Below are 10,583 nucleotides of genomic sequence, written 5' to 3'. Positions count from 1 at the left end.
ATCAGTAAGTGCTTCAAGTCTTCTTCACATTCAGCAAGCAAGGTTGAGTCGTCTGCAAAACGCAGGTGGTTAATGAATCTTCCTCCATTCCTGATGCCCCATTCTTCTTCATATAGTCCAGCATCTCTATCTGCTCAGCATACAGATTGAATAAGTATGGTGAAAGGATACAACCCTGACGCACACCTTTCCTGACCTTAAACCATGCAGTATCCCCTTGTTCTGTTGAATGACTGCCTCTTGGTCTATGTACAGTTTCCTTATGAACACGAGTGTTCTGGAATTCCAATGCTTCAGAATGTTATCCATAATTTGTTATGATCCACACAGCCGAATGCCTTTGTGTGGTCAATAAAACACAGGTAAACATCTTTCTGGTATTCTCTGCTTTCAGCCAGGATCCATCTGACATCAGCAATGATATCCCTGGTTCCACGTCCTCTTCTGAATCTGGCTTGAATTTCTGGCAGTTCCCTGTCGATATACTGCTGCAGCTGCTTTTGAATGATCTTCAACAGAATTTTATTTCAGTGTAATATTAATGATATTGTTTGATAATTTCCACATTCAGTTGGATCACCTTTCTTTGGAATAGGCATAAATATGGATCTCTTCCAGTCGGTTGGCCACGTAGCTGTCTTCCGAATTTCTTGGCACAGATGAGTGAGTACATTCAGCACTGCATCTGTTTTTTGGAACATCTCAAATGGTATGTCGTCAATTCCTGGAGCATTGTTTTTCTCTAATGTCTTCAGTGCAGCTTGGACTTCTTCCTTCAGTACCCCTGGTTCTTGATCATATAATACCTCTTGAAATGGCTGAATGTTGACTAATTCTTTTTGGTACAGTGACTCTGCGTATTCCTTCCAACTGCTTTTGATGCTTCCTACATCGTTCAGTACTATACCCATACACGTGTGTGTGTGTGTGTGTGTGTGTGTGTGTGTTGTTGTTGTTGTTAGTTGCTGTCGAGTTGATTCCAACTCATGGCGACCCCATGTGTGCAGAGTAGAACTGCTCCATAGGGTTTTCAAGGCTGTGACCTTTCAGAAGCAGATCATCAGGCCTGTCTTCTGAGGTTCTTCTGGGTGGGTTTGAGCCACCTACCTCTTGGCTAGTAGTTATAACCATTTGTGCTTACTCCTTGTACAATGGCATAGCTTCCAGCATCACAGCAACACGCAAGCCCCCACAGTACAACAAACTCACATGGTAGACAGGTTTCAGCTGAGCTTCCAGACTAAGACAGACTAGGAAGAAGGAACTGGTAGTCTACTTCTGAAAAAAATTACCCAGTGAAGACCTTATGAATAGCAGCAGAACGTTGTCTAATATAGTGCTGGAAGATGAGCCTCTCAGGCTGGAAGGCACTCAGAACATGACTGGGGAAGAACTGCCTCCTCAAAGGAGAGTTGACCTTAATGATGTAGATGGAGTCAAGCTTTTGGGACCTTCATTTGCTAATGTACGTGTGTGTGTGTGTGTGTGTGTGTGTGTGTGTGTGTAGTAATACATCATGACCAAGTAGGGTGTATCCTAAAGGTTGGTTTAACATTTGAAATCAATCAACGTAAATCACCATATTAACAGAATAAAGAAGAAAATTCACACGATTATTTACATAGATAAATGCATATAAAGCATTTATTAAAATTCAATATACATTCATGATTAAAAAAACTCAGCAATCTAAGAAAAGAAAGGGAATTCTTCAATCTGATAAGGGCATTACCAAAGAAATCTACAGCTACTATCATATTTAATGGTGAATACTGAACACTTTCATCCCAAGACTGGAGACAAGGCAAAGGTTATTTTCTCTATCACTCCTACTCAACATAGTACTGGAGGTTCTAGTCAGTGCAATAAGGCAAGAAAAACATGTAAAAGGCATACACATTGGAAAGGAAAAAAACTGTCCCTATTCACAGACAACATGATTGTCTACATAGAAAATCAAAGGAAATTTAAAACGATCAAACAACAACAAAAAACTCACAGAAATAAATGACTTTAGCAAGTTTGCAGGATACAATGTTAATTTAAAAAATCAATTGTGTTTTTATATACTAGCAGTAAACAACTGGAAAATAACATTAAAATTTAATTTACAATACCATCAAAAACACTAAAATACTTAGGGATATAATTTTAAAAAGATGTATAAGATCTGTACCCTCAGTACTACAAAACACTACTGAGAGAAATTAAATAAGACAAATAATTGGATAGATAGATCATGTTCATAAGTTGGAAGACTCAAACTGTTATTTTGTCAATTCTCACCCAAATGATCTTAGATTCAAAAGCAATTCCAATCATAATCCTAAACGGGCTTTTTCATAAAAAAAAAAGACAATCTGATTGTAAAATTTATATCAACATGTAAAGGATCTAGAACAGGGGCTGACAAACTATGGCCCGAGGGCCAAATCTAGCCTGCTGCCTGTTTTTGTAAGTAAAGTTTTATTAGAACCCAATCACACCCATTAATTTATGTATTGTCTATGGCTACTTTTGTGCTACAATGGAAGAGTTGAGTATTTTCAAGAGAGACTGCATGGCCTTCAAAACCCAAAATATTTACTATCTGGCCCTTTACAGAAAAGTCTGCAGACCCCTGATCTAGAATATCCAAAGCAATCTTGAAAAAGAAGAACAAAAGTTGAAAAACTTACACTGACTTCAAGAATTACTACAAACCCACAAAACCCACAATGACCAAGACAGTGTTGAATGGTCAAAAGGACCCACAAATAGATAAATGGAATAATCTATATAAAGAGCTCAGAATTCAATCCACATTTATATGGTCATTTGAATTGTGACAAAAGTAAAAAGGCGATCCAGTGGAGAGAAAGAAGGTCTTTTCAACAAACGGCACCGTACTACCTGGGTATTCATATATTAAAAAATGAACTTCAACGCCTGCCTCACAACATACTAAAAAGTAATTTGAGATGGATCATAGATCTAAATGTACAAGCTAAAACTATAACATCTTTAGAAGAAAACAAGAGAATATTATCAGGTCTTGGAGGTAGTCAAAGCTTTCTTAGGTCACAGAAACAATGAACATTAAAGAAAAAAATGATAAATTACATCTCACCAAAATTAAAAATTTCTGCTCATCAAAAGACACCACTAAAAAAGTAAATAGGCAAGCCACAGACTGAGAGATAATATTCACAAAACATATATCACACAAGAACTGGTAACCAAGACATATAAAGGACTACAACTCAATAATAAAAAGACACCCAATTAAAAAATGGGCAAAATATTTAACCAGACACTTCACAAAAGAAGATATATGAATGGTCAATAAGCACATGCAAAGATACTCAACACTGTTAGTCATCAGAAAAATTCGAAGTAAAACCCCAAGGAGATACCACTACACACTCACCATAATGGGTAAAATTCACAAGACTGACAGCACCAAGTATTGAAGAGGATGTGGAGCAACTAGAACTCTCGAACACTGTTGATGACAGTGTAAACTGGTACAACTACTTTGGTAAAACCTTTGGCAGTTGCTTATGAAACTAAACAGTCACCTATTCTATGACCTATGAGTTACACTCCTAGGTATTTACCTGAGTAAAATAAAAACACATATCCAAAAAATCCCTTTTTACACGAATATTCATAGCTTTATTCATAATAGCCCCAAACTAGAAACAGCCTAGGTGTTCATCTGTAAAAGAATGATAAAGAACAACAATAAAACCATGAAACATAACATGGAGGAAGCTGGAGGTCATTATGCTGAGTGAATTTAGTCAGTCACAGAAGGACAAATGTTGTATAAGACCACTGTTATAAGAACTCAAGAAAAGGTTTCAACACAGAAGAAAACATTCTTTGATGGTTACAAGGGTGGGGAGGGAGGGGGAGGGTTATTTACTAACTAGATAGTAGATAAGAATTATCTTAGGTGAAGGGAAGGACAGCACACACTACAGGGGAAGTCAGCATAGCTGAACTAAACCAAAGCTAAGAAGTTTCCTGAATACAGTCAAACACTTTGAGAGACAGAGTAGCAGAGGTAGGGGTCTGGGGACCATGCTTTCAGGAGATGTCTAGGTCAATTGGCATAACAAAGCTTATGAAGAAAATGTTCTGCATTCTACTTTGGTGAGTGGCGTCTGGGGTCTCAAAAGCTAGCGAGTGGCCATCTAAGATGCATCAACTGATCCCAACCCACCTGGAGTAAAGGAGAATGAAGAACACCGAAGACACAAGGAAAGTATTAGCCCAAGAGACAGAAAGGGCCACATAAACCAGAGACTTCATCAGCCTGAGACCAGAAGAACTGGATGGTGCCCGGCTACCACCAATGACCGCCCTGACAGGGAACAAAACAGAGAGTCCTGGATGGAGCAGGAGAAAGGTGGGGTGCAGTACTCAAATTCTAGTAAGAAGACAAGACTTAATGGTCTGACTGAGACTGGAGGAACCCCAGAAAGCACGGCCCCCGGATTCTCTTTCAGCCCAGAACTAGAACAATTTCTGAGGCCAACTCTTCAGACAGGGATTGGACTGGACTGTGGGACATAAAGTGATACTTGTGAGGTGTGCCTCTTAGCTCAAGTAGATACAAGAGACTAAACAGGTAGCTTCTGTCTGGAGGTGAGATGGGAAGGCAGAGAGGGTTAGGAGCTGGCTGAATGGACAAGGGGAATCGGGTGGAAAGGAGTGTGCTGTCACAGTAGAGGGGGAACAATTAGAGTCACATAACAATGTATGTATAAATTTTTGTATGGGAAAAAATAAAAAATAAAAAAAAAATAAAAAAAAAAGATTCCTTCCTCGTGGTCCAGAATTATTAAATATTCTCCTGGATTTTTTTAAATCTTGCTTTATTAGAGGGAGAAAAACAATTATCTGTAAACATAATTTTTAATGCATGGTGATAAAAATAAATCGCATAGTTCTGCCGCAGTTCCCTTTAAAAAAAAAAAAAAAAGAATGGATTCCTGCAATGGTATGAATTTTCAGAACGGGCAAAACTAATCTATGGTGGTAAAAATTACAGCAGTGGTTTCCTCTGGGGAGTGTGGGTGGGGTTTGACTGGGAAGAAGTATGAGGGAACTTTCTGTAGTGATGGTAACATTCTATATCTTAACAGGGGTTTGGGTTGCATAACTATATGTATTTGTCAAAACTCAGCAAGTGTATACTTAATATTTTTAATATTTTTGAATTTCATTAGATGCAAATTTTATCTCAGATGAAAAAAGCTGTAAACAGATACTGAACTCTAATTAATGATATAAATGCTGAAGTATTTTAGGGGAAAGTATACTCATGTCTGCAATATATTTGAAATGTATCAAAAATAAGATTAATTGATGGATGGATAGAGGGGTAGACAGATGGATAGACAGGTAATAAAGCCAAGTATAATGATTTCTTAATGGTAGAATCTTGGTGGTAGGTCTATGGGTTATCCCTGTAAAATGTCTTAAACATTTCTATATGTTTAAAAATGTTCACAGTAAAATGTTAGAAAAAATATTCAGCACTCCTTGTTCTAGGCAATGGGGATACAGAGATGACTGAGGAGGGTTTCCCAGAGGACTGTATCCAAGGGAAGTGAATTATTTATGTAGTTCCTACTATAAGCCAGCAGCAAAGGCAGGGGCAACAATTAATTTTTATCTTCACAACTGGGTAGAGTAGCCTGTTATTTTAACTGGAAACTCATGGCCTGCAGATTAAGTGACTTGTCCCACGCCATGGCAGCCAGGATTTCACAATGAACACTGAACTTTCTATTTACAAAGTCTATACCCTTTTTAGTATGTCAAGTTAAGTTTTTCAGGCACCTCTATCCTGCCCCTGTACCCCATATTTCCCTCCCTGACTTATTTTTTCCCAACTACTCATCACCATTTAATATATATATGCTTAGTTATTTTTTTATTAACTATCTTCTCCCAAAAGAATGAGAACTCCATGAGGACCAGGATTTTTATCTGTGTGCTCACAGTTGCATCTTCAGTACCAAGAATAGTGCTTGGCTCTTTGTAGGTGTTCAATAAATATTTGTTGAGTAAACTGAATTAACAAATAGTAGGAATTAGCTCAGAATAAGTGGAAGCAGGAGAGGTATTTCAAATACAAAACAGCATAAGAAAAAGCTTGCAGGCAAGATGGAAAGTGATTTGCTCCAGAAACCTAAAGCAGTTTGGTATAGCTAGAAGAGTTAGAAGGAATCAGATCATGCAGAGCCATATAAGTCATGAGGAGGACTTTGGTCTTTCTCTGAAAGCTACTGAGGAGGCTTAGAAGGATCTTAACAGGGGAGTGACAAGATATGACTCGTATTTTAGAAAGATCACTCTAGCTGTAGCATAAAGAATGAATAGAAGGGGCTCACGGTGGAAGCAAGAAGACCAGTTAGAAGGCTTCTACAATAGCACATAAGAGAGGTGATAGTGGTCTCACTGAAAGAAGCAGCATGGAGATGGGAAGCAATGGATGGTTTGAAAGAAATTTAGGAAGTAGAGTGGATAAGACTGGTTGTGTAGTGTAAGGGAGAGGGAGAAGTTAAAAATCACTCTTAGATTTTTGGTTTGGGCAAATTGATGGATGGTGATGTCATTCAATGAAACTGGGGACATAAGTGGAAGAGAAGGCTTGAAATGAGTGGCAATGATGAGGTCAGTTCTGAATATGCTTTATGATCCTACAAGATATCTAAGTGGAGATATCCAGTAGACAACTGGATATACAGGCCGAGAGCTTTGTATAAATCTGGGCTAAAGACATAAATTTTGTGGTTAACATACCTTTGAGTACTCTACCTATTTGGTCACCGAGGACAATTTAATAACTGTTTTTCATTTTAATAGTGGTTTCACTTTTAAATACTATCGCAAATATCTGGTCCCCCAAATCTACTATTCCTTGGCTGTTGGCCTATTTATTATTCCTTGTTGTTGTTGTTGTTAGGTTCCACTGAGTCAGTTCTGACTCATAGCAACCCTATGTACAACAGAACAAAACACTGCCCAGTCCATATGAATTATAATAAGAATACAAATTGTGCTCTAATAAAAAGCTATGGAATAGCAAGATTAAATGTAGCAAACATAAGGATTTTAGGGGTTTTCATTAGATTAGAAGGCTGAGATTTGGTAAATACATTACACTGGGGGATATTTCTTTGGTACTCACCTGATCAAATACAGCTCTTTATTCCACGGGTAGATATTTAAGACTGGCCCAACCCCAATCATGTGGTTGTGACATTCTCCAACATTTTCAATATATTCATGCTTCAATGGCACTTTGCTGAGGAGTTCAAATTCCTCAGGAGACTTTTGAAGTACCTGTTCTGCTGCATAGAATCCATCTACTAACAGTGTCCTGCCACCTGTTCCTTCATGCTTAAGACAGTGAAACACTTGAATGCTAAAGAGGAAAAAAGAGGAAATTCTTCTGTTCAGTGGAAAAAGAGAACGTTTCAAAATTCTAGAAAATTATATACGAAATGACTACTGAATTTACTTGTGCCATTTTCTTTTCATGAAGAAATAAATCTCATTTCTTAATTGTTTTCCCCTCATAGCCAGTTGTGGTTTTTTCGTGCTTTGAGATATTAATGCCAATAGAGGTTTCTTCTAAACATATTCAACATGCACTGAAACCTATATAGGCCAGGCTCTGGAAATACGGGCATGAATAAGATATAATTTCTGTTTTAAAGAAGCATATAATTTAGTAGGAAGAAATGGAGCAAATAAGTACCAATAAAAAAGATAGTTACTATAATAAATTTGTATACAGGAAACAACCACCACCAGCTCCTGTGGGGTCGATTACAGCTCATGGCAACCCCATGTGTGTCAGAGTGGAACTGTGCTCCATAGGGTTTTCAATGACTGGGTTTTTGGAAGTAGACTGCCAGGTCTTTCTTTCAAGGTGCCTCTGGGTGGACTCAAACCTCCAACCTTTCAGTTAGCAGCCGAGCGTGTTAATTGTTTGTACCACCCAGGGACTCCCATATAAGATACACTGGGGCCAAAAAGAAGGGAATGATCTATTCTAATGAGGTGTTGCATAAAGAAATGTTTTGGAGAAGGATGGGAATGACTGGAATGATATTACAGGGGTAGGACTGGCAGGGTTTGATAACTGATTAAATGGAGAGGATGAAGGACAGGCAGAAATCTATGAAGACTCCAGGTTTTTCACTTGGGCCACTCTACGGATGATAATGCCATTTACTAGAACAGACATGCAACTGGATGATTATGAGGGGGTGTGAGAGGTGGAGGAGGAAGCTCAGCTTAAGAGCGTGTTGAAATAGCTGAGTTATATATGTCTGAATACGTTAAAAAAAGAAAGGAAGGTGACCATTAATGGACTGGAAAACTAAAGCAGAACTTTCAAATTAACAAGGGGGAAATAAAATTAATAGTAATTGAATCAAATAAAAAAAGGGAAAAGAGTGAACAACAAAGTAAATTAAGTAATAAACATAAAGAAAGATAGAAGGAATAAAATCAAGAAAAATCTTATATAAATACAATTAAAATGAGAAAGGTCAGTTACGGCCATGTTGAACTTTCTGTGAAACTTGCAAATCAGGATTATTTTGTAGCCAGCTAAAGATGCTTAACTAAGAAGACAGGTCAAACTAAGGATATAGACTTTGTAGTTCTCTGTGTGAGATACCTAAAGCCAAGAGCATGGAAGAAGTCATTTGGAGAGATCATTTCAAGTAAGAAAAGAAGGACAAAGACAAAACGCTGAGGAACAACAAGATTTAGCACATGCACAGAGGAAAATAAGCCAGCAAAGGAGGCCGAAGAAAAATGGTCAGAAATATAGGAGGAAACTGAGGCACAGAGAGGTTAAGTAACTTGTTCAAGATTACATAGCTGAAAAGCGTTCAAACTGGGCTGCAAATCCAGATCTGGTTGACTCAGTAGCTCCTGATTCCATGTGAAAAGGGGTATTTTTCAATCAGTCCTTCTCTCCAATTTCTTGTATATCTGATTCAAATTCCTCTTAATATCATACCCAAAGCAGCTGTGTTTGCAAGACTGACCTCTTTGCAATACGATAATAACAGAATGCAAGAAAACTGTACAAATTCCAAAACTAATAGCTAACCAATACTTTTCTGGTAAGTTATTTACACTGTAATTACTTTGAGAAAAAATGTAAATTCAACAAAATTAAGACTCCATTTATGTATTAAGGTGGATTTTCAATCACTTTTTAAATGTTTATGCATATGAGTTTAAGACTGAGCCAGGATATCTCAAAATGATCATGTTTCTGGGAGAAGAGAAAGAAATAGTTATACAAATAAGCAGCAGCCAGATATGATCTTGGTTCGGATAGAATGGGAAATGATTAAGAAACTATTTGAGACCATCACATGTAAAGACCCCATTCTGTAAAGTCTAATTCACCTACCCACACGGCTCTTGAAAATAGGTAGTGTCAGTGTGTCGATCCAGAGCTAACTTGGTGTACGCAGTGTCACCCCTGGAGAAGTCTGAAGTGAAATACCACATCCTCCCATAGATGGTTTCTCTGTAAAATGAAATAAAGGAAGACCTATTAGCTATTTGAATTTTAATTCTTGTCTTTCAAAACTCTTCCCAATGCTTTCTTTAATCCCATTCTGTTTATGTAGAGCCTCACTCATCTTTCGGACACGGAGGAATAAAGAAAAGTATAGTTTATGTTAGCAAGTATTTGAGACTTCCTGTACAATTGTTCCATCCTTCCATGAGATATACATCATAGATTTTGATTTTATAGTTATTTTCTTGGTAGGCTCAGATGTCACTTTAATTCTTTAGTTTTCAGTGTTCATCTGGTTCTCTGAACCCTTCAAGTCCAAATAGGAAACATTATTCCTTCTGAACTGTAATCTCCAAGCCCCCTCAATTTATTGCTACCAGCACAGCTTCCTTTATTTGAAAATTCTCAAACTGTGTTTCAAACTGAATAGTTCACAAATGCTGTTGACTATGCTCTACTAGTATAGGGTAAATGACCCCACATACTATCTGCTATACAAATGAGGTGTATCTGGCTCATATTAAGTAACAGTACTAATTATAATAAGGAAGTCCCTGTGTGGTGCAAATGGTTAATGTACTCAGCTGCTAATCAAAAGGTTGGAGGTTTGAGTCCACCCAAAGGCTCCTTCGAAGACAGGCCTGATGATCTACTTCGGGCAGTTCTACCCTGTCCTATAGGGGTGCTATCAGTCAGAATCAACTCCACGACAATGTTTTTTTTTTTTTAATGGAGCACAGTTCTACTCAAACACATGGGGTCCCTATGAGTCAAATCAACTCAATCACAACTGGTAATTTGAATAGGTTTACATCATGTTTAATACTACAGAAGATCAATCTATATACTACCTAGAAATGCAGCATAGCAAATGGAAAGAGCACAGGAGTTAGGATCAGTTGCCTCAACAGAAGAAGAGGGAATAAAATACACACTTTTTACATTTACTATAATGACCACCCAAAAATGGGTATGAATGTGCTTGCTAAATGCTCTATAGTGTAAAGCAGTGTTACTAATAGTACTC

General features: G+C 37.7%; 1 protein-coding gene across 7 annotated transcripts in view; it reads right to left on the bottom strand.

Annotated features, from left to right (window-relative positions):
- Positions 1 to 10,583, bottom strand: part of TMLHE (trimethyllysine hydroxylase, epsilon) — a 97,333-nt gene that overhangs the window by 12,378 nt on the left and 74,372 nt on the right. For 6 of the 7 annotated variants that reach the window (XM_004390922.2, XM_023725674.1, XM_023725673.1 and 3 more), the window contains exons 5-6: positions 9,443 to 9,562; positions 7,190 to 7,426 (exon numbers count right to left, since the gene is read on the bottom strand). In XM_004390922.2, coding sequence (XP_004390979.1) covers positions 7,190 to 7,426; positions 9,443 to 9,562 — 357 coding nt within the window. The remainder of the gene's footprint in view (positions 1 to 7,189; positions 7,427 to 9,442; positions 9,563 to 10,583) is intronic. The other variant, XM_023725678.1, reaches the window with a different exon arrangement.

The sequence above is a fragment of the Trichechus manatus genome, unplaced genomic scaffold (assembly GCF_000243295.1).
Source record: "Trichechus manatus latirostris isolate Lorelei unplaced genomic scaffold, TriManLat1.0 scaffold00354, whole genome shotgun sequence".
NCBI classification, from domain to species: domain Eukaryota; kingdom Metazoa; phylum Chordata; class Mammalia; order Sirenia; family Trichechidae; genus Trichechus; species Trichechus manatus.
The sequence above is the reverse complement of the archived record's forward strand: the minus strand, read 5'-3'. Positions and strand labels throughout refer to the sequence as shown.